Source organism: Dama dama, chromosome 22 (assembly GCF_033118175.1).
Source record: "Dama dama isolate Ldn47 chromosome 22, ASM3311817v1, whole genome shotgun sequence".
Taxonomy (NCBI): domain Eukaryota; kingdom Metazoa; phylum Chordata; class Mammalia; order Artiodactyla; family Cervidae; genus Dama; species Dama dama.
Genome location: NC_083702.1, coordinates 50223155 through 50248225, shown reverse-complemented (window position 1 = coordinate 50248225; position 25071 = coordinate 50223155). Strand labels below are relative to the sequence as shown.

At 42.3% G+C, this 25071-nt stretch overlaps 1 protein-coding gene across 1 annotated transcript in view; it reads left to right on the top strand.

Moving 5' to 3' along the window:
• Nucleotides 1-215: 215 nt before the first annotated feature.
• C22H12orf75 (chromosome 22 C12orf75 homolog) overlaps nucleotides 216-25071 on the top strand; it is a 44717-nt gene continuing 19861 nt past the window's right edge. Inside the window, exons 1-2 of the mRNA XM_061125454.1 lie at nucleotides 216-474; nucleotides 17102-17126. Coding sequence (XP_060981437.1) covers nucleotides 429-474; nucleotides 17102-17126 — 71 coding nt within the window. The 5' untranslated portion in view covers nucleotides 216-428. The remainder of the gene's footprint in view (nucleotides 475-17101; nucleotides 17127-25071) is intronic.

Here is a 25071-nt window from a genome sequence, read left to right as displayed (position 1 = left end):
CCTCCACAGCCCTGCCACACCCTGCAGCCCGCGCCGGCCACACCCCTCAGCCCCGCCCTCACCTCCAAACCCACTTCAAACTCCCGCCCCCTCTTAACGACGACCAATGTCCGGCTGGGGAGCCCTCAGGAGGCTGAGGATTGGCCGGCGCCGCGGTTGCCGAGGTGACGGGTGGGTCCGGCGGGGTCCCAGAGCCGGGCGGGGCGGGGGCGAGGATTGCCCGGCGGTTTCCGCCCCAGCTGGCCCAGGCCTACTGCGCCCAGGTTTGCCCTCCTGGGTACCTAGAGGGGGTGGTCCCCGCGAGCCCCTCGGACCCGTAAGTCCCCCGCCGGCCTCCGGCTCGGGGCGCGCCGCCCTCCGCCTTCGTCTCCGCCCCCAGGATCTGCGGCTGCCGGCTGCCGAGCGTGGCTTCCCCGGCCGGCGGCGCGATGGGCTGCGGGAACTCCACCGCCACCAGCGCGGGCGCGGGCCAAGGTGAGCGCGGCCGGCCGCTGGGGGCGCGGGGACCGCGACTCGGGGGCGGTGGGGAGCTCTGCAGGGCTGACCGCCTCTGCGGGAGAGGCCAGGAGAGAGGCGGCGAGAAGGACTGGTGCGGGGACCCGGGGCAGGGAGGGCGTGCAGCCCCCTCTCCTCGTCCCCGATTTCGGGGCCCGAGCCGACCGTCCGGGTTAGGACAGCCTGAAAACAGGGCATTTCCCCTCCCTGTGCGGGGGCGGTCACGCCTGGATGAGGAGAACCTGCAGGGCGATCCTGCGCAGGGAGCGCGGGGAGCCCTGGTGGCGGGGCTCCCCTGCAGCGGGTAGTCCCGGCACTCTCCTAGGAGGGAGGTTTCCTAGTCGTGGCCAGCGTCTGCTCCCTCCTTTCTCGCACTCGCTTCCGCAGGCCTCGGGCCCCAGCCCCTCGCAACCCAGAGTCTGCACCTGGAAAAGTGCAGCAGAAAGATTCAGGACTTTCTTTAGAGGAAGGGAAGGTGTTAGTGGGTTGAGAACTGCAAACAGGGCACTAAAAATTCATCTGAGTCTGTCTTGATGTTTAAGACTGGCTGGGCTGTTAAGATTCCTCTGAGAAGCTGCAGTATCGAGGATGCTTTAGAATATGTGTGGCAGAGCTTTAATATTAGCAATGATCTGTTCATATATTTTTCATTAAAAAAAAAAATATTGAAACTTCTTTTTACACTTCTTCATTGTGTTGATTGGCCGGGGAAGTCGTCTAGATTCCCCCCAGTCAGCCAGGCGTTGTATCAAGTGACTTATTCCAAAACTCAACGGTTCTCTTTGACTCAGCTAGTGTCTACAGATTTAAGAGTCTGGGTCTGTTTTGAGTAATACAGTATCTGCTGACCTATTTTGGTGTCTTTTGGATGAAGAACTCATATCTCCTCCAATTGAGATCAATCAGACGCCACATCCCATCCCAACCAGCAAATGGGAGCAGCGCTCTGATGCTGCAGTGTTTCCAAGGCCGGAGCGGATGCCTGGTCAATGACTTTGTGACCTTGGGCCTGTCACTTCCCTTGATCCAGACCTCCTGGAAGATGTAGTTTAAAATTCAAGCCTTTCCAGTTTATTTATTTTAAAGTTTATTTTGTTGTTCACCTGTGGGATCAGATATGGGAATCTGCTCATTTAATTGGCGAAGTTTGTTGTTCCTCTCTGGCTGTCAGTGACCACACATATGAAATATTTTAGGAGAAGGCACTAAAATATGTGCGATTCTAGTCCCAAAGCTGTGAATGAAGCCAGGTAATGATTCATTGAAAAGTTTATCTCTTAGAGGTCATCTTTACCATCTCGAATTAAATTCCCAATCTTGTGACAGGCAGAGAACTCCTGGGGAACAAACCCTTTCAATTCTTGTAACAGCGTCAAAGGTAGTTAGTTTAGTTAGTGCCTTAGCATATGGACAGGAGTCTCACTTGAGAGTGGCCAGAGAGCTCTGTGTGGAAACCTGGAACCATGTCAAGACCGCTTCCTGCACCAGGAATTACAGTTTACTCTTTAACAACTGAGGTTGCACTGTGTGGGTCCACTTATACATGGATTTTTTTTCAATAGTAAATGCTGTAGTAGGACATCCTCTTCAGTCAGTTGAATCCAAGGCTGTGGGACTGTGGATACGGAGGGCTGACCATGAATTATACTCAGATTTTCCACTCTGTGGAGGATTGGCGCCCCTAACCTCCATGTTATTCAAGGGTCAAATGTATATCTCTCAACCTAACATGCCCTGTGGCCCTATGCCTTCCACTGCATGTGCACCTTACTTTTAAAAAGGTTAAAAACCATTACCTTTGGTTTGGTAGGTTTTCCATGTTATCATAAAAAGAAACAAAGAAGAGAAGTTGTAGGAAGGATTTATAACCCATTTGCTTTAAAGTAGAGCTAGCTTACTTCAGGGCGTGTTGCCTCCCTGTCAGGGAATCGAACCCTAGTCTCCTGAGTGAGAGGCAGGGATACTCACCACTATTCTAATGAGGAGGGTTTCCCTGGTAGCTCAGTAGGTAAAGATTCTGCTTGCAATGCAAGGATCTGGGTTCGATCCTTGGGTGGGGAAGATCCTCTGGAGAAGGAAATGACAACCCACTCCAGTATTCTTGCCTGGAAAATCCCTTGGACAGAGAAGCCTGGCAGGCTACAGTCCATGGGGTCCCAAGAGTTGGACGTGACTTAGTGATTAAACCACCACTACCAGCTTACTTCATTTATGTTTTTGTTTATTAATGAACTGCTTGTCAGGTTTGGAGATAGAGGGAGGTTTTCCATTGCTAAACCAGGATGATGATAAGTGAGCTCTGCAATGGTGATGTAAGAAATAGAGAAAACATGATTCTCTTTACAAATATTTGGCTGACCTTTATTCCCCCAATGAGCACATTCCTTTTTATGTAAAGGGAGATACAGTTATATTGAAAGAAACCACTCCGAGCACACGTCTTCGTGATGAGTAGCCTCACTTTTGTTCACGAAGGACAGCTCCTGTAAGAGCGTGCTGTTCTCTCCTCAAGCTCGCTCTTTGCTAAAAATTACTGTATGTTCAGAGAAGAGGAAAATAGCGAGGGCAGACTGTAAAACACGAAGGAGAAGAAAACATTATGAGTTGGAAGTTATTGCATCACCTCTTTGATGACTCTGCCCTTGTCCCTGAGAAGTCATCCCCCAAACATTTCTCTGCTGGTGAGTCCGGGTGCCTAGCCTCGGGCGTTGGCCATTGTTATTTTGAAATTTTCTGTCAGCTGGTGGTGGCACCTTAGGTTCAGAAAGGAAATGCATCGAGAGGAGAGATGGAAGGGTAAGAGAACTAAACCACAGTGCAAAGGTTTCTTTCAATTGTGAACTTTGGCATCAGCATTAAATACGCTATTGCCCAAGCTGCAAATGCATGTCACTGAACTCAAGTAAAATGAAATGCATTAAATTGGTGTTGTCTCCACCCTCTAGTAATTACAGTGCAAAACTTCTGAAATGTCCCAGGAGTCTTACACTTCAATAGTCATTTTTAAGCTTTTTAGCAAAAAAAAAAAAAAAAAAAAAGAGAAAGATGGTGGGCAGGTGCTGAACTTGAATGTGGAGAGTGAAGCTCAAGCTTGACATTGGCACTGTGCTGGCTGTCACTGTGGGCATTTCACTTTATTTTTTTGAGCAACAGGATAGCACCCTACTGTAATTACTATATAGAAGTGGAGTAATACCATGTTGAAGGTGAAATGGTGTTCCCCGAATATTTTTCTATAAGAACACAGCAAATCTGCTTTCAGAAGATACATTAGCACTTCATAACAAGGACCCCCAACGTGAAATCGCCGTTGTAAGCCCTGTCTTACTCTCTGAGTAATTCAGGTAAAACCAGATAATTGTTTCTTTTCCCTGGACTATCTGGACAACAGCTTTTCTTGGCTTTTTTCTGGTGAAATTGGTTTATATGACAAATGGATATTTAGTAGTGTGCTTCAGTAAATTTGATTCTGTATGTCCAATACATGGAGAAACTAAAATGTAGTGCAGTGATCAAACAGCCAGAAGGAATCAGCTCATACAGGCCCTAAATAATTTAGGGTAGATTTCCTTTACAGTAGATTTCTAAGTGTAAGCTAGTACATGGTCCACCTCTGTGTGCAAAGTTTTGTACTTTGTTAGGCAATTTTAGGGCAAGGGTAGGGGCAGCCAGCAAGGGATGACTGTAGAATGAAATCAGGCTTTCCCCTTCTTGAGAAACTGGTTGTTGAGGCAGGAAGATTCACCATTTGAGAACTCCTGCAAAGCAAAGTGTAGTCAAATATACACTGAGCATCCAAATGCCCAAGAGATGTGGAATAAATGATAGTTTATTCAGAGAAGTCTTCAGGGAGGAGTCAAAGTATCCATGCTATCAGGGTAGAAGGGATCATGAGAACCACTTTTGATTATACGAGCGCGGTCCCCATTCTGATGTTTTAGGACCATCACTGTCTCAATATAGGAATTTGATTTTTCCCAACCTAGAACTATACAGGACTTGTATTTTCCATTCAGTGACAATTCAGTACACTTTCCCTGCATAGCGTAGAGTCTAGGCTCTAAACTTTAGAGGAATGTCTGAGTTTAAGAGCCCATCTTTTAAAAATTGAAGTATTGTTGATTTACAGCATTGTGTTAATTTCTGCTATAGAGCAAAGAGATTGTTATATATAGTTTTTAAAATATTCTTTTCCACTATGGTTTATCTTAGGATATTGAATATAGTTCCCTGTGCTATGTAGTCAAATCTTGTCCTTTTTCCATCCTATGTGTAATAGTTTGCATCTGCTAACCCCAGACCCGCAGTCCATCTCTCCCTCATCCCCCACCCCCTGGCAACCACAGGTCTGTTCTCTATGTCTGTGAGTCTGTTTCTGTTCTGTAGATACATTCATTTGTGTCATATTTTAGATTCCACAGTGATATTGTATAGTATCTATCTTACTTTGATAGATAAAGAGTCAATTTTGAAAGGGTTTCATTTGCTACAGGGCAGGGAACTGTTGCTTTCTCTGTGTTTTTCTTTGCTGTCTATCTCCACCACTCTCTCGCTCAGCAGCCAGATTCTCTATTCCCTTGTTTTTCCTTGAATATATTCCTTAATTAGGCGGAGACATGAACACCCCTGCATTTGAGCTGATGAACCATAGCAGGTCAGTCATTTCCTGTGTATAGTCATGCATGTAGATTGTTGCCTGAGTCTGTAATGTAAACCAGGAAATCCTATTTTATGTGAACCAGAAAAATCTCTTCAAAGTTTGGATGGTTCCAAATGTGTACAAGAGCCTATTTCAGTGTAGACTATTTTGCAGGCTGTGAAAAATATTTGCATCAGCAGAGTCATTTCAGAAGTATTCTCCTCCTTGATTGAATTGTTGAGTTGGTTTTTCTACCAGAGATGTGTAAGTGGCAGCTATCTGACCATAACTTAGTTTATTACTAGACTCTTTCTATAGTGGTTCTTTTGTTATTTATATACTAATAGTCTAAGGAGGTGGGGAAGAAGAATTTTATTCTATTTTATCATTGTACCCAGGGAGTTACTATAATTCTTTTGGGTCCAGTTACTTAGGTTAGTTATCACCTTATCCTCTATTAGATACATAATCACATTCTCTTCCGTTGCTGTAACTATGTAGTCCAGCCTTCATCTACATCTGTAGATGGTTTCAGTCAGTTCAGTTCAGTCACTCAGTCATGTCCGACTCTTTGTGACCCCATGAATTGCAGCACACCAGGCTTCCCTGTCCATCACCAACCCCCGGAGTTTCAAACTTATGTCCATTGAGTTGGTGATACCATCCAACCATCTGATCCTCTGTCATCCTTTTCTCCTCCTGCCTTCAGTCTTTCCCAGCATCAGGGTCTTTTCCAGTGAATGTTCCTCCCAATGAATATTCAGTACTGATTTCCTTTAGGAGTGACTGGTTTGATCTCCTTGTAGTCCTAGGGACTCTCAAGAGTCTTCTCCAACACCACAGTTCAAAAGCATCAATTCTTCGGTGCTCAGCTTTCTTTATAGACCAACTCTCACATCCATACATGACTACTGGAATGGTTTGGTAGTTCTGAAATTCAGCCACTGTGCTCAGTATTAGTCCAGGCTGTGTAGTGTTAATAATATAAAATTTTGCTTCATCAAAGAAGTCATTAATATCTTATGTGCTACTTCCCCCCCAGCTCACTTAGGGCCCCCCCCCCCCCCCCACCAATCTGTCTTTCTATTCTTTAAACATGCTCCACTCATTCTTGTTATCTGGCTATTTGAAATACTCTTTCCTGGAGAGCTGACATTTTGTTTATTTATTGTCATTTTTGTTTCCCTTCCCCAAAGGTAAACTTCATGAGAATCTTGTACATCTTGTTCACAGCTGGACACTCGGCCTCAAGACCAATATTCAGTCTTCCAGTGAAATTTTTTGGGTCTTAAAATTTTTTTTTGTTGAATGGATAAATATACTGGGGAAACAAAAAAGATATAAAATTAAGTCCTAACTTGTATAGGCACTCTGTGACTGATATAGCACTAGAGCAATGAAATAAAACCTTAAGCGACCTGGGAAGCCTGCTTGGAAGAGGCGGGACTTGATTTGACTTTGAAGAATAGGTAGGATTTGGATAAGCAGAGAATGGAAGGGAGGGCACTTTTAGAGCAGTAAGAAAACACAGGGACAGAAACGGGCTCGGTGCATTTCAGGGCAGTAGCTCACATTGGTTGCAGAGTGTTGGAAGTAAGAGCCGTCAGGATGGGAGCTGGGAAGGACAGAGAGGCGAGAAGGCCTCAGAACTGAGAGGAGGCTCTGGAGCCAAAAGACCCCAGTTCAAATCCTGCTCGCATCATTTATCAGCTGCATAACCTGGACAACTTGCTGAAACTGTCTATATCTTGGTTTCCTCAGCTGTAGAATGGAAGAGTAGTTATAGAACCTACTCAAGATTAAATGAGTTAATATATATAACGTGCTTAGAGCAGTGCCTTATTGTCTAAGTACTTGGTATGCTATTATTAACACGGGGAAAGACTGTCATACCTGATATAGAAGGACGGAGCCAGCAGTAGAGTGATGTGATTTCAGGCTGTTGTCAGGAGTCCTTAAGTGAGAAGGTTGTTGGTGAATGGTGGAGGCATTGACATCAAGGACCCCTGCAAGCCAGTTAGGCTGAGGACCGGCTACATGTGAGGGAGGTAGGAAGTGGAAGTGAAGCTGCTCAGTTGTGTCCGACTCTGTGACCCCTTGGGCTGTAGCCTATCATGCTCCTCCATCCATGGAATTTTCCAGGCAAGAGTACTGGAGTGGGTTGCCATTTCCTTCCCCAGGGGATCTTCCCAACCCAGGGATCAAACCCAGGTCTCCCGCATTGCGGGCAGATGCTTTACCATCTGAGCCACCAGGGAAGCCCAAGGGAGGTGGCGGGAGAGAGAAATGAAAATGAACCCAAACTGTTAAAGCCTAGGAGACAGGTGGCGCTAGTGGGAAAGAATCTGCCCACAATTCGGGAGACCTGGGTTCGATTCCTGGGTTGGGAAGATCCCCTGTAAGAGGGCATGGCAACCCACTCCAGTATTCTTGCCTGGAGAATCCTGTGGACATAGGAGCCTAGTAGGCTCCAGTCCATGGGGTTGCAGAGTCGGACACAACCGAAGCAGCTTAGCACAGAAGCAGGAGGCTGGAAGGAGCCCTCTAACGGGAAGGTAGGAGGATGCAGGTGACCCATTATCTTCCTGGATGGACTGCATTTGACGTGATGTGAAGGACAAGATGTGTGGAAACACCTCTGTGCAGACAGTTATCCCTGGCGCGAAAGGATTAGGAAATTCACTTGTTCCAGCCCCCCAGGATCGATGTTGCAACCACGTGGCTGGTGAAGGTGACCCAAGAGAGTTATTCAATTCTGCCATGAGCCACTTACAGCTCAATAGAGACATAGCTTAAATTATAGCAGCTAAATGTCAATGCGTTGCCTTATGTCTGTACTTATATAGCTGTGTTTATTAATTTTTGTCTACTGAAAGCGAAATATTTGGCAAAGGCAACCTGTAAGCAAAGAGATTTTCTCTTAAGAACATCCACGTTCATTAACATAATTTTATTTGCGACAACATGGGTTGGACCTAGAGGATATTAAGCTAAGTGAAATAAGTCAGACAGAAAAAGACAAATACTGTATGTTTTCACTTATATGTGGAATCTAAAAAATGACACAAACAAATCACTATAACAAAACAAAAACAGACTCACAGGTACAGAGAGCAAACCAGTGGTTGCCAGGTAGTGAGGGGGGCTTGTGGGTGAAATAGGTGAAGGTATTAAAAGTGTGTGTGTGCCAAGGCGCTTCAGTCATGTCCAACTCTTTGCGACCCTATAGACTATAGCCCGCCAGGCTCCTTTGTCCATGGAATTCTCCAGGCAAGAATACTGGAGTGGGTTGCCATGTTCTCCTCTGGGGGATCTTCCTGACCCAGGGATCGAATCTGTGTCTGCTACGGCTTTTGCATTGCAGACAGATTCTTTATCGCTGAGCCACAGGGAAAGCTCCATTATTAAGAGGTATAAGCTACCAATTATACAATAAGTAAGTCTTATGAATGTAAGTCAGCACAAGGAAAATAGTCAATAATGTTTTAATAACTTTGGTGCATAATCTATAAAAATATTGAATCTTACGTTGTACCTGAAATTAACATAGCATCATAAGTCAACTATACTTTAAAAAATTTACATTTTTAGGATACACTGATCTGAAATTTTTTCTCCACTATTGAAGAAATAACTTAAGATTCTGTGTCTCTTATTGGCTTATTGAAAAATAGACATTGCTGTAGATGAACTAAAGAGCTGTTGTTCTACTTCTTTTGGCCAAATTGAGCTGATGACATAGTTTTAGAACTATTATGGGTCAGAGGAGACATAGCAAGCTGTCAAAATTAAAGGGAGCTTTGTTTTTTTTTCTACAGTTATATTTATACAATTCTCAGACGTTTTTCTTTCACAAAACAAATAAAGAGTAAAACGTTCCTGCATATTTTTATTAGTTCCCATAAGAGCCATAATCATTTATATTTCTGATTAAAAGAAGAATGATTTGTGCATCTTTAGTGCCTTTTAGAAATTCTTCATGTGCATAATTTTATTTTCTGGTGTATGTGTTTTAAGTTATCACTACTCAGTCTGAACAAAGAGATACGATTTACTATGTAATTTAGCGATTCATTTGTTTGTGAACAGTTCCGGTATATTACATCAGTGCTATGAAGTGCATAGAGAACAGGGATGAAAAAGGCATTAATAGAGTGTTTTTTCAAATGTACATATGTCTGTGACCTTTCTTTTAAGAGAGATAAATATTTTCTTTTTGTTAAAATTTGGCATGTGTATGGAAACTCATAAAAATAAATATATGACTCTGAACCATATTGAAAATGTACTGGGCAGTACAGGGCAATCTTTTAAACTTATAAGATTTATTAGATTGCCAAGAAACATCTGTCTATAGGAACCAAGATGTTACAAATATCTGCTTATTATCACTGAACTGATGTATATTGCAGCTAGCTTTATCATGCACTAGGAGTAAAATTTTGTCTGTGTTTGCAGAATAAGTGGCATGTCATATTAAATTTAATTTTTCTTCGATATTAATTTTGCTATGTATTTCTTTTCAAAAGGGAATTTCTGCTTTTGGAGAGGTGGAGGAGCACAGGGATGAGAAGTGTATTGGGTTGAATGGTGACCTCTAAAAAAGATACGTTCTTATCCTAATTTGGAATATTGTCTTGTTCGGAAAAAGAGTCTTTGCTGGTATAATTAAGGATTTTGAGATGAGGACACCGTCTTAGATTATCTGGATAGGCTCTAAATCCTGGATGATGAAGCATCTTTGGAAGAGGCAGACAAGGAGAAGATAGATACGGAGAAGAGGTGATGTGAGGACAGGGGTAGAACAGAGACGGCACTGTCTGGCCACCAGCCGCAGAGTGCCAAGGAGGACCCACTGTCCCGTGATGCTAAGAGGCCTGGCCGTGTTCTTCCCGCAGCCTCTGCGGGGCGTCGGGACCTCCTGACACCTTGATTTTGTACTTCTGGCCTCCAGAACTCCGAGAGCACGCGTCTCTGTTGTCTTAAGGCATTTAGCTTGTGGTGATTTGTTACTGCATTCCTGCAGAACTACCACAGAAAACTTTTTTGTACTTGTTCCTGGAATGGGATAAAATCAGAAAATCAGAACATGAAGAGTTTACAAACAATACCTGTAGTGTGAATAATCATCTGCTGAAGCAGATTCAGCACCATTCAATCTTGGTGTGATTCATACAGAATTTCAAGGCTGTTCAGAGCCTCAGCTATTTATGGGGGTGCCCAGTTTCTATAAAATGTGAAGGTTATCTGAGACGTTTTTCCTTCCTGGATGCCATCTGCCTCTCCAATTCTCTGACACCGTCCAGTTCAATTCTGATGCTCATATGTGGAGTTAGTGTCTGTCACCGTAGGTTTGAGGGCTGAGTCGCCCGAGATGGCCTCACTTCAGACACCAGTAGCAAGTATTGGGTCCCCAGCTTACTTGCACTGCTGTCTGACTTGACAGCAAATTTGGGGGTTCTCACATCCCCCCTCCTCAGATCTGACCATTTGTTAGTATGACTCTATATAAAGGACACAAATGAACAGCCAGATGGAGAGGTACAGAGGTCATGTTAAGAGACTCAGGTATAGGGGTCTCTGTCCCCATAGAGTTAGGGCGTGCCCCCTCCTGGCACATGGATGTTCAACTCAGAAACTTTCTGAACCCTGTCCTTCTAGTGGTTTTATTTCTTGCCTGGAGAATCCCAGGGACAGAGGAGCCTGGTGGTCTGCTGTCTATGGTGTCCCACAGAGTCGGACATGACTGAAATGACTTAGCAGCAGCAGCGTGGACGTTTCATTACATAGGCCTGATTGATCAAATCATTCGCCATTGGCGCTTAACTTGATCTCCAGCCCCTCTCTTTTTCCAAGAGGACAGGGAGTGGGGTCGAAAGTTCCAAGCTTCTTATCAAGCCTTGGCTTTTCTGGTGACCAGCTCCCATCCTGAAGCTATCTGGGGTCCTGCCAAGAGTCACCTCATTGGAAAAAACAGGCTCCTATCACCCTTATCTTAGAAAGTTCCAAGGGTTTTAAAAGCTCTGTGCCAGGAAGAGGGAATGGAGACCAAATATCTTTCTATGATTCCTCAGTATCAGATTCATTTTTAAAAAATGTTTGAATAAATTGCATTTGCTGTGCATTTTTAAGTGACTGAGACTCTTGACTTTGGGACTCATGCATACAATTTTAAAATCTTTTGATGAAAGTAAAAGGTATAGACTTCGGTGGCAGTCCAGTGGTTGAGTCCACGCTTGCACTGCAGGGGGCGTGGGGGTGGATCCGTGGCTGGGGAATCCTGCCTGCCCTACAGTGCAGGCGCTTCCCACCAAAAAAATATATATGTGTACACAATCTTGGTGAAATGAGGCAATATTGTGAACAACAGTCTTCTAAGTGTTAAACAGTTGGATTCAGAAGGAAGTATTCTTTACATACCATAACCACTTACATTTTTTGTCACTGGAACTGAATATGATACTTTTCTGAGAGCAGACTTTCCCCTCCCACTTCCATTTTTTAGGAAGATATTTAAAATTATAATGATCAATAATATAATTTTGGAAAATAGTCATTAAATCTTTTGACTCACGAAAATTCTAATTTAGGTCTATATATTTTGTGTTGCTTCTATCCCACAAGAAACATGGTTACCTGCCTTCCCTTGTATTAATGTACCATAGCTATGTTTAAACAGTAGAGAGGCATTTTGGCAGGAGATGAAGTGGTAGTAAAGGGAAAAATGTTCTACCCCAGGGCCCTTGAAAGAAGTAACTACGCCACTATAAATATTTGTTTAATAAATGATGAATCTCATGAATCATAAACACAGCTTAAAGCAAATGGGATTTTGCCACTATTTGAATTGTTCTAGTCAAAGTATCTTTTGCATAAATTATCTAGAGAAGAACTCTCCATCTGGTTAACTGTAATCAGTATATAGATGAAGTATGATTAAAATGTTATCTTGAGGGTAATCAGAATTTTTCTTCTCTTTCTAGTAATTTTATGATTTTATACTTTTGCAAAACAAAGCTATTTCATATTTTATATACCTAGAAATTCTGATATTTTTGCTGGGAGTTTCAACAATTACAGATTTTGTTTTTCTTTTTCTCTGGGGAGTTGTATGTCAGGGAGTCATGTTCTACCTTTCCTGATTATAAGCTTATCATTAATCCCTTGCTCCTGTGAAGGTATACGCTGTCTTCCCTTTTAGACAGATGAATATACATTATAATCATATCTATAGGCTTGATGTGTATACATCAAATCAGTGTTTCTGACTTCTTGGCCTCCGTCCCCACTGCAGTTAAATAGATGGTGCCCTTTAAGAGAGGTACATTTGCGAACAGAAGAAATGGCTTGCTGATTTCCTTCTGGAAGGTAACACCTGGCATCTGCCTTGGGCCTGCCAGGTGTTAGATGGTGAACCCAGCAGGAAAGAGGCCCTGGGGGTGCCCGGAGTCAAGGTGAAGCGGATGCAGGGTTTCTGGTGACTAATGAAAACAGGTACTGAGGAGATGATGTGTGACTGTTTTGAAATGAATTTCACACACACATTTATTGTGGTTTGTCTTTTCCGGTGCCTTTGTCGGCCCAGGATTAGAAGCTGAAGCAGGGGGATCTAGGGACTGTCAAATAAAATACTGGAGCAGGAATTTTTCCTGGGTCTTCTGCCTTCCAATTCCGTGCTGCTGTTTCCCTACCACCCCGCGGCCGCCCCTCAGAGGCAGCGGGGTGGCTTCTGTCCGCTCTGCCCTCCCTTCATCTCCAACAGCTCAGCACTCGTGGCCCTCACATCACGACCGCTGCCTTCTTTCTGTGTGACGTCCCGGAATCCGTTCTGATGCCTTCTGCTCTCTCCTCCCCTGAGTGCTGCAACCCCCAATCATTCCCCATCTTTTTCCATGAAAGTGAAACTAAGAAAACGAGGATATTTATTTTCTTTTTAGACTTTCTCCCAGATTCTCATGCTTGTTTTGATTCTGAAATAAAATGTCCATTTTTATGGGTTTTTGGTGGCACTCATCTTTTGTTTATTTTTTCCTGTCGGACTCTCCACTGTTATTATGTTTAAGATTTTTTAAAATTTTAAGATTTTTTTTTTTGGTTTTATGATCTCAGATTCCAAAGCCGTTTTTATTTATGTAATCTTAGTGAGAGTTGTGAAACAGAAATATTACTCTCCCCTGAGTAAAGACTCTTTAAGTTTGTTACAAAGTTCAGGTTTGGTCAAAACCTTTAAAGAATTTATTTGAGACATAGTCTTTTTTAAATGCATTTTTAAATAATTTATTTTTTGGCTGTGCTGGCTCTTCATTGCTGCTCAGGCTTTTTCTCTAGTTGTGGCGAGCAGGGGCTTCTCTCTAGCTGTGGGGCACAGGCTTCTCGTTGCAGTGGCTTCTCTTCTTGTGGAGCGAGGGCTCTAGGGCCCCTGGTTTTCAGTAGTTGTGGCTCCAGGGCTCTGGCTCACAGCCTCGGTAGTTGTGGTCCACAGGCTCAGGTGTTCCACGGCATGTGGGATCTTCCCAGGTCAGGGATTGAACTCACGTCTACTGCACTGGCAAGCAGATTCTTTACCACTGAGCCATCAGGGAAGCCTGAGACATAGTCTTGATCATCTTTATTCTTTTCTTTGAATTTGCAGTATTATAGGTCCTAGATTAATATCTCTCGGGTGAAGTTCTTACAATTTTGGCAATAACTCTTCCTGCAGATTTGTTTTTATTTTGTAGCATGTTTTCCTTTATCTTCACACCTCTGTGACCTGTGCAGGAGTTAACTCCCACTTCATAGATAGGAAGATTGAGATACTAAAGAAAATGTGACTGCTAATAACAGTGATGCAGTGCAGGAGATCCAGGTTCAATCCCTGGGTTGGGAAGATCCTCTGGAGAAGGAAATGACAACCCACTCCAGTATTCTCACCTGGAAAATCTCATGGACGGAGGCGCGTGGCAGGCTACAGTCCACAGGGTCGCAAGAGTCGGACACGACTTAGTGACTAAACCACCACCACCAAAAACAGTGAGCTATTTTTATGTGCCAGACTTGGTTCTGTTTACATCTTTTTATAATTAAAAAAAATTTTTTTTGGCAATGCCCTGTGGCCTGTGGGATCTTAGTTCACCTGCCAGGGATCAACCTGTGTCCTCTGCAGTGGGACCGTGGAGTCTGAATTACTGGACCACCAAGGAAGTCTCAATTTTTAAAATGTATTAATTTTCTTTTTTTTTTTTTTACTGAGGTGCAGTTGACATATAACATTATATTGGTTTCAGGTATACAATGAGATGATTCCATGTTTATATATGTAGTGAAATCACCACAATAAGTCTAGTTACCATCTGTCACCATAGGTAGTTAACTTTTAGGATTTATTGTCTTGGCAACTTTCAAGTATGCTGTATAGTATTATCGACTGTAGTCGGTGTGCTGGACATGACATCCCCATGGCTTATTTATTTTAGAACTGGAAGTTTGTATGTCTTGACTTGCTTCACTTGTTTTGCCCATTCCCCGACTTGCCTACCCTGTGGCAACCACCATTCCTTTCTCTGTATCTATGATTTTTTTTTCTACTTGTTTTGTTTTTGAGATTCCACACATAAGAGAAATCACATGGTATTTGTCTTTCTCTGATTTATCTTGCTTAGCGTAATTCTCTCAAGGTCCATCCATGTTGTTGCAAATGGCAAGATTTCTTTCTTTTTTCTTTATGTGCGTGAGTGCATGCTAAGGCACTTCAGTCACGTTCAGCTGTTTGTGACCCCACAGACTGTAACCCATCCATGGGATTCTCCAGGTAAGAATACTAGAGTGGGTAGCCATACCCTCCTCCAGGGGATCTTCCCAGTCCAGGGATTGAACCTGGGTCTCTTAACGTCTCTTGCATTGAACGGTGGGTTCTTTAACTAACACCACCTGGGAATCCCGCTGAGTAGAATTCTATTCTATTATTCTATCCTCCTGTATCTGTATCTCACATCTTCTTTATCCATTCATCCATCGCTGGAGTTAGGTTGTTTCCAATCTTGGCTATTGTGAAAAAAGCTGTGATGAACATAGGGGTGTATATATCTTTTCGAATTAGTGTTTTTGTTTTCTTTGGATAAATGCCCAGGAGTGGAATTGCTGGATCATATGGTAGTTCTATTTTTAATTTTTTTGAGGAACTTCTGTACTGTTTTCTGTAGTGGCTGCACCAGTTTACATTCCCACCAACAGGGCACACTGGTGTCCTTTTTCCACATCACTTGCCAACACCTGTTATTTGTTGTCTTTTTGATAATAAACATTCTAACAGGTATGAGGTGATATCTTGTGGTTTTGATTTGCATTTCTCTGATGATTAGTAGTGTTGAGCATCTTTTCATGTACTCATTGGCTATCTGTATGTCTTCTTTGGAAGAATGTCTATTCAGATTATTTGCCCATTTTAAAATAAAGCTGGTTTCTCTCTTTCTCTCAACCTCTCTCTCTCGCTCGCTGTTGAGTTTTATGAGTTCTTTATATATTTATAATATTAACCTCTTAATCAGATATGTAATTTAGAAGTATTTTCTTCCATTTAGTAGGTTGCTTTTTCATTTTGTTGATAGTTTCCTTTTCTGTGCAGGAATTTTGAAAATTTGATGCAGTCCCACTTGTTTAGTTTTGCTTTTGTTGCCTTTGCTTTTTGAATTAGATCCAAACATTAATTTCTAAGATCAGTGTCAGGTAACTTACTGCCTATATTTTCCTCTCGGAGTTTTATGGTATCAGATCTTACATTTAAGACTTTAATTCATTTTGAGTTAATTTTTGTGTATGATGTGAGATAGTTGTTTAGTTTCATTTTTTTGCATACGACTGTCTAGTTTTCCCAAGATAGTTTATTGAAAAGACTATTCTTTCCATGTTTCATATTCTTGCTTCATTTGTTGTAAATTAAGTGAGCATGTATGCATGGGTTTATTTCTGGGTTCTCTATTCTGCTGCATTGATCTGTGTGTCTGTTTTTTGCTGAAACATACTGTTCTGATTACTATAGCTTTGTCACGTAGTTTGAAATAAGGAGCATGATGCCTCCAGATTTGTTCTTTCTCAAGATGCTTTGGCAATTTGGGGTCTGTTGTGGTTCCATAGACATTTTAGTATTATTTGTTTTATTTTCTTGAAAAATGTCTGGTATTTTGATAGAGATACATAGATTTTAAAGAACTTCACGGTAACTTTTGAGAAAGATATTCTTATTTTCCTCATTTGACACGAGGGAAGTGAAGTTATAAGAGGTTAAATGATACTTAATTCCATGTAGCTTTCAAAGTTGGAACTAAGTTCTATTTGTTTAGGTAAGGATATTAGGGGGCAGAAGTGCAGATGGAACTGTGTTGTGGGCGGAGAATCTGTGGTAAGTGAGAGGACTGGGGTCCAAAAGAGATGGGTTGTTTTTGGCATGTGGGTGGGAAGCAGAAATGAGAGGGTTCAATAGCAAATAGGATAAGAGTTGGAAATGAATGTTACTCCTTTTGGAGCTGGGCTGGCATCTTTGAGACTTCCCAATTCATTTAGGATGTCATCTCCATTTTTGTCATGTGACTTTGCTTTACTTTTTGATTAGTGCATAGTGTAACATAACAGTTCCATGTAGGTACCAGCTTAGAAGTCGTGTGGCTTAGAAAAGAAAATATTTCTCAAATATGTTACTGTATCTGTAAAATTAGCAGATTAGATTGGGCTGTCTTGTAAGGTTCCTTTCAGAATTAGCACTTTATGATTTATAGGAATTGTTACAAATGGAGAGAATAAATTCTAAACCTAAGATTTGGCTTTTTATGATTTTCCTGTTCTCCTTTTTCTTCTTTTGTGAGATGATCTTTCAAAAAATCGTATTCTCAACTCATCTCTTGAAAAAGTTATTTTAGTTGAATATTGGGCTTAAGATTTTTGTACTGGTGTTACCAAGATAATGAGAAAATATCTTTTTCTATTTTTTCCCAGGCCCTGGAGGAGCAGCTAAAGACGTGTAAGTACTTAACATTATGATTTTCTAAACTGTTTCCGAGGAAGACACTGTTTTCATGATTATGACCTTTAGATACGTAGGTTTGGCTGAAAAGACATGGAAGTACTTTCTGTACTGAACACAAATCAAGGCTTTCATTTGATTTGTAACTAAAGTGCTATTTGAATAAAGGGATTATTTGTGGCTTTTTATTTTAGCCTTTCCGTTGCCCTAGCACTTTAACCCAGAAGTTTATGCAAGGGAAATGTTTAATTGTGTTTCCATCCTAGCTTGTGTAGAGATTTCTTCTAATCGCAAGCCTGTGATTACGGCAGAATTAAGCACCTAGCTTCTATGACTATGCAACATCTTAGAGTTTAGCCTTTGGGAAGGGTGGGAGCCAAGCATTTACCAAAGACACACTAAGTCGCTTTGAAGTTGAATAAATAGACATTTGAGTGAATGTGTATGTCCATTCAGGGTCATCAGGATTGAGTTTGAGGGTTTCCATCATGCATCTTCTTTGCATCTTCCTACCTTGACTCTAGGTATAGACAGGACACTGCAGTAGTTCACTATTTAAGAGTGTTTGTGGCACTGGGAACTGTATTCAATATTCTGTAATAAACCATAACAGAAAAGAATATGAAAAAGAATATATATATATGACTGAGTATATACACATAACTGAGTCACTTTGCTGTATTATACACCAGAAACTAACACAAGATTGTAAATCAACTATACTTCAATTAAAAAAGAGATAAATGCAAATGTTCTGGGAAAAAAAGTGTCATTTAGGGAGCTGGGTAGTGAAGGTGGAGTAGGGAAGGGAGAAGGTGGGGATGAAGAGCCCCCAAGGACAAAAGTAGAAAAAAGAGTGTTTGTGGTCACTCCATGGGTTGTGGGACCAGCCTCTGTCCAAGCCACTGCAGTCGGTTTGGAGGTCACGACTGCTGGTGCCACACACACAGACCAAGAGGGCAGGAGAAGATGTGTTACTCACATAACGGGGCTTTCTAGAGAGCGCAAGGCGGTCTCCTAAACTGGTCCATTCGGTTTGCATGAAGGACGGGGTAAGTGGCTTTGTTTCTTATTATGAGTGGTGCTGGGGGTGGGTGGGGGCGGTGGGCAGAGGAGTGCCTGGCTGTCTCCTCCCTCTTGGCACCCATGAAGGAGTTCACAGGTTTTTTTTTTTAGGCTTGCACAGTTGTGGGGCAAAAGGATCAGTGGGACTTGAAAGCTTTTGTCACAAGCAGAGTCAGGCATTTATATATATATATTACCAAAAAGGAATACAGAGAAGATTAGATTAGGGCTATAAAGTTTTGGGTGGATTAAATAAGCTTTTCATATGGAACTTGAGGTACAAAGGAAGCAGTGTAGAATACTTCAGTCTCCTGGTTGCAGTGGTTGGGTTTATTACCAAAGCATCTAGCAACGATGCGTTCAGCATCCTTACGTGTTCCTGCTATGGAAGTGCCTCCATCTCTCCTTCAGTCTCTCCCTTCCTTTTCTGTACGTTGTTGCCAGGTTAATCCCCTGCCCTTTTAGGATCTCTGCTCCCAATTTTAGATTAGTCTCCATTGCCCATGGGATTGAGTCCAGAATCCTTTGCAAAGAGGAAAAGGCCCTTTAGCTTCCAGCCTTTAGGAGAAGGAAGCCCTGCAGTCAGGGAGTGACAAGGTCAAGGACCCAGCAGGGAGCTGGGCGCTATGAGACCACGCTCAGGGTCTCAGACTGACTTCCTGATTTCCGTCTTGGCTCCTTGATTTTTTTTTTTGCTCTTTCCTCTGCCTGGAATGGCGAATTCTGTCTGTAAAAATCCTGTCTATTCTTCTTGGCTTATATCTTATCCTTTATGAGAAGAACATCCCTGATCTCTCTGTTAGCTATGGTATCTCCCTCTTACAGCAGTTTGGATTTTTTTCCATTGGGAATTGAGAGAAGTCCCCTCTCGTTCATAGTATCATGTTGGGGACATAGCTAGTGTGTAACGAATGAATCTCATCATTTTTCTTTAAGGAGAGATTGATGTTGTGACTTCTTCTTTCTTTTAAAGGTATGGAAATTTCTAAGAAGATTTAGTGATGGCTTTGTGGATGTTCTTGTCAACATTAACTTCTCCAGGACAAGACATGACATTTAACTATAACTACTTTTAAATTGTTTATTTATTTTTTCTTTTTGACTGTGCCAGGTCTTCGCTGATGCTGCGGCTTTTCTCTAGATGTGGCAAGCGGGGCCTACTCTCTAGTCGCGGTGCGCGGGCTTCTCTTTGTGGTGGCTTCTCTTGTTGCGGAGTACAGGCTCTAGGGCATGCGGGCTTTAGTACTTGCAACACATGGGCTCAGTAGTTGCAGCTCCCAGGCTCTGGAGCACAGGCTGAACAGTTGTGGTCCACGGGCTTAGCTGTCCTGTGGCATGTGGGATCTTCCCAGATCAGGGATCAAACACGTGTCTCCTGCATTGGCAGACAGATTCTTTACCACTGAGCCACCAGGAAAGTCCCTTACCTACTTTTTAAAATCTTGAATTCACTAGATGTAAATGTCCTGTGACTTTGTGTACCTCATAACTTCTGTAACTAAAAAGATATAATTTTATTCAATAAGTGACCCTTTAAAAATAAATTGGTAGATTTAATTGGAAAAAGTTAAAGAAAGTATAGTATTTTTTTCCTTGCACAAAAGGTATATTCAAACCATTTTTTTTAAAGCAGAAGCTGTAGATTTATAAATCTTGACTGTAACATTAGAGGGTGTCATGAATGACGGAGGAAACCAAGAAATTAAGACAATTTAAACTTTTAGTATGAAAATTTAAATTTTTTGTTTTTGTTTGTCATCTAAAGAGACTGATCCCAAATTAAAAGAAGTGGCCAGACCCATGTCATGGATGATGAGAGTACAGAACTTCAAATAGGGCACCCAGTATATTATAGAGACCACATAAAAGTCTTTTGAGGGGGGTTGTGATTGTTTTTATAAGTCAGAATCATTATAATTGCTCCTTTAATATATAATCAATGCTCTAGGGACGGTTTGGGATTTTTACAGTATCTCCCTTTTACTATTATTTGCCTGCTTTCTATAGGCAAGAAACCAGGATATAATAAATAAAATGATATTTTTGCCCTAGAGCAGGTCAGTGCCTACTGGGGACTAAACTACAGTGTAACAAGTGCTAATTGTTAAAATAATCAAAATGTAATGCTAGTCTGGGTCCTGAAGGGTGAACAGGAGTCCGTGTGAGGAGGGGAAGAGTGGCAGGGCAGGGGAGAGAACACAAAAAGAGGCCCATGGGTGCCAGAGAGCCTCATGCTCTTCTGGAAAGTCGGCCAGTGTTCCCGGAGCCTTTGGCGCAGGCTCAGACAAGTGGAAGATGAGGCTGGTGGGCTGGAACCAGCTCGTGGAAGGCCTTTGGTGGCAAGCTGGTCATGGCACTTGATTTTTATATGCATTCAAGAGCCATTCAGAATTTTAAGGTGGGGACTTCCATGACTGTGTTTGGGCTTTAGGGTGATGACTCCCAGGGCAGTGGGCTGTGTGAGATGGGGGAGGGTGGGGGCCCAGCAGTGGGGGACTAAGGCCCCGAGAGGGTCAGGCAGCAGACAGGAGCACAGGTGACGATGCATTCAGGGTGCACCTGGAAATGTCATTGATAAGACCTGCTGAACGACTGAACAGGGAAGAAAAGGAAAGGAAAACCTGAGGTGAAATGATAGCTCTGCGGTTTCAAACTCGAGCCAAGGGAAGGAATGGCTGATGACCCAAAGAGGTCACATGAGCTAAAGAGAGAAGCGAAGCCATTGGATGCAACGTGATGGCTATGCTGGTCACTGGGGGATGTGGTTTCAGTTGAGTGGAGTGAGTACCAGTAGAGTCTGAGTGGCCGTGAACTAGGAGTGAGGAAGTGATGCCTGGTTTTTTGTTTTACAATATTAGGCAGTAAGGGATGGAAAAATGTGGTAGCTTAAAGAGGAAACATATTTTAAGAAATATATTTCTGTTATAAAATAAATACTAAGGAGATTTGTAAACCACAGAAAAGCATTTTAAAAAAGAAAAAAGAAAAAAAAATCAGCTATTATCCTACCATGAGAGACAAGAGACAATCAGCATTAATATTTTACATTATTTTCTTCCATTTCTTTGTGATTTTTTTCTGCCTGATTATGTGTATGGGTGATTTTATATACTGAAGTCTGATTTTATTTCTCTATTTATTTTTACAGAAGAGACAGAGGGTGCACCGATAGGTGAAAGTATAGGAACCAGTAGAGTGAACAAAGCTGAGGGTGGTTTGCGGAGGGGTTATCTGTGTGAGGGAGAGAATAATTGATGGATGTAGATTCTAGAACATGCAAGAAGGATTAAAAACATAGAAGGTTCACCTTACCAACTTGAGATAAGGAAGAAAGCATTGAGTGAAGATATATAGACATTTAATCATCATAAGACAGACCTACATGTATATCAGGGAGTGAGACTTTGTTTTTCTCACTCCCTCTTGTCAAAATTAAACCACAGAACACTCACATGCAGAACAAAATAGAAGTGAATTCAACTTGATGACATTTGACTGTTTTCACAAACCTGCAAAATCAACCATGCTTTTATTTTATTTCAGCGAATTATCTTAGCTATTTGGCACAGATAGGTTGTGTTGGGATATTTTTGGTTGGAAATGGCAGAAGCCCAGCTTAAACTGGCCTAAACAAACAAACATAAAGGAATTTATTGGCACGTGTAACGGAAAAGCTCCAGGGGTTCAGCCTTAGTCACAGCTTGATCCAGGTGATCGAATGACAGGAAGAAACTCTTTCCTCTTCGCTTTCCTGTGTTTGGCTCCATTCTGAGGCAGCTTTTCCTCAGTGGTGATGAAGATGGCCAGTTTTTAATCTCATTGGCTTAATTCCCATGAAAAAAGAGCTTGTCTTTCCCTGAAGTTTGATCAAGGCATAGCGCTAGGCTCTCCCTGGCCAGGACATGGGGTCAGGTGCCTCTCTCTGAACCAGTCCGAGGCCAGGGGCACGTGGGTTTCTCATTGGCCAGGCCTGGGTCACGTGCCGACTGCTGGAGCCAATCAGTGTCGTTAGCCTCTCCTAACCTTAAATAGTGGGAGAGCCGTGCTTCCCACACCAAAGGAAAATTGGGATGCTGTTACCAAAATGGGAGAGAATTATAACGGGACAGGCAGAGAAAAAGCAGGTGTTCCATGTAGGTCAACTTTCATATTATTTCAAAATAATCTTTTGATTTAATTTTTATTGGAGTGTAGTTGCTTTATACTGCTCTGTCACTTTCTGCTGGATAGCAAAGTGAATCAGCCATATGCATACACATATCCCCTCTTTTTAGGATTTCCTTCCCATTTAGGTTACCACAGTGCATCAAGTCGAGTTCTCTGTGCTATATAATAGGTTCTTGGTAGTTACCCATTTTCGGAGAAGGCAATGGCACCCCACTCCAGGACTCTTGCCTGGAAAAACCCACGGACGGAGGAGCCTGGTAGGCTGCGGTCCATCGGGTCACTACGAGTCAGACATGACTGAGCGACTTCACTTTCCCTTTTCACTTTCACACATTGGAGAAAGAAATGGCAACCCACTCCAGTGTTCTTGCCTGGAGAATCCCAGGGACGGGGGAGCCTGGTGGGCTGCCGTCTATGGGGTCGCACAGAGTCGGACACGACTGAAGCGACTTGGCAAGCAAGTAAGTTATCTATTTTATACATGGCAGGGTATATATGTCGATCCCAGTCTTTCAATTCATCCCACCCCTTAATTTTCAGTGTGTGTGTGTATATATATGTTTTACAAATATATTTGGATAAGAAACAGTATTAAACAAGTTGAATCAAATTTAATGTTTGCCTTTGAAAATAAAAGATCATAGCCTCTCAATTTAAACAAGGTTTTTCAAATACTTCTTTCATTTAAAACTTGTAAAGTGATATTTCATTAAGATTTTTCTGACAAAGCAGTTTTATTGTTATGGAAGGTAACAGCTATAGAGAAAAATATCTTGGAATAAGTTACCATGAAACGCATCAAACCTTTGCCTTTTTAAAAAGTTTAAATTACATATCTCTGGTCTTGAGTTTCCTTGGAATCCTTTATAAATTTCCCATGTCTAATATATCTGTGTCAGCTGAGCCCTTTCCTGATTAAAGATCTGAGTGTATCTGATAACCTTGTTTCTCCTTTGTGAAGTGGCATGCAAGGCTGTTTTCTGAGGGTGAGGTAGCTTACTTACTACTCAAAAATGTTACCTATTTTCTGGGGGTAGGAGCGTAGTTAGCATTGAAAAAAACCTGCATTTTGGAAGCAGAGAGAACTGAGTTTAAACTTCTGTCCACCCTTTACTGTGCATGTGTGCTCAGGTGTGTCTGACTCTTGGCGACCCCATCGACTAGCTCCTTTGTCCATGGAATTTTCCAGGCAAGAATACTGGAGCAGGTTGTCATTTCCTTCTCCAGGGGATCTTCCCAACCCAGGGATTGAAATTGTGTATCCCGCATTGGCAGGTGGATTTGTTACCACTAGTGCCATCATAACATTGGGATAATATTAACTGTTCAGAGTAGCCACCTTCATCATTATCATCATCATTCTCAAAATTAAATATTAAAATCATTTTAATAGCTTATCTTTGTTGAGAACTGCATACCATAGAGTGAATTCTAGTACTTGAAGTACATCATCTCACTCACTACCCCCGATAGTGTGATGAAGACAGTAGTGCTTTTTCATTTTACAAATGGGGAGATGGGACACAGAGAAGTTAAGTAACCTCTTAAGGGTTACGATGGTTATTGACAGTATACTTAGTATCCCAGCATAATACTTGGTATTATGTGTTGTCCCCTCCCTCATAAATTGTAGCTAGAATTACTAGGTGGTTTAAGGGTTGTTGAAAAGATTTGGCAGTGCCTCTATCATGAATCACTGATGGGAAAAGTGCATCAAGGGCCTCGCTGTGGTTAGAAATCTCACATTCCCATTGGTTGTCCATCAACACATGAGTAGATTTTCCTCGGTAGGACTCTGTGGAATAGAACAGGCAGAGAAGCAATTGGGCGTGTTCATTCAGGGATAGAGAGGGATTGGTGACCAGCAAGTATTGCCGAAATGTTTGACTACAAGGCATTTGCTAGAGAGAGGGGGAGGGGAAGCACTACGGGGCTGAGAAAGGGTAGAGCCTAGAGGGTGGGTGGACTGGAGGCTTCTTTGGGATTGGTTGGGGGGGGATGGGAGATCAAAGGAAGATTGTTTTCCCCCCAGGGAGTGGAGCTGTCTGCTCTAAAATATGAGAGGTGAAATAGTTGCAGGAACTAAGCTCCATGGAGCACCCATGGGAGTAAGTTATTAGAAGAGCAGTAAAAATTTCTGGGGTAGAGGAAGTTAGCAAAATGTGAAGCAAGAGGTCGACTGAATGGTTTTCATGGGATTTAAAATTGTCCAAGATAATGATGGTGAGAAAGAAAACCTTTGAGCCCAGGCCAAAATCTTCAGTGCATCCGGGGTCTGTTATGGCAAGGTTCTGATGCCAAGAGGAGAATTTTGGAGTGAAAATAAAATTGATCTCAGCTGAAACAGTGCTTTGGAAGTTGGAAGTATTCTGGCTCCATCTCCTGTTTGGAGATACTGGGACAAGGGAAAACTAGCTGCTTATTCCCTAGGTTTTGAGAAAAGTGATACATCAGGGGAAAACAAGGTTCCTTAAGGAGGAGAGAACATTCCTGCCTGCCTTGTAGCAAAGGATACTTCTACAGCCAATATTGAAATAATCCAACACTGTGTGCTTCTTAAAAGGGGAGCAGGAGAGGGGTAGGGAAATTGCAATTTAATTTTTGACCCATTAAACCCCATCCGAAGAGCGAATGTTACTGAAGTTCTCCGGTAATATTATGCATTCTGGAAGAAAGAAAGGGACCAACATTGGCTAAGGGGTCTGACCCA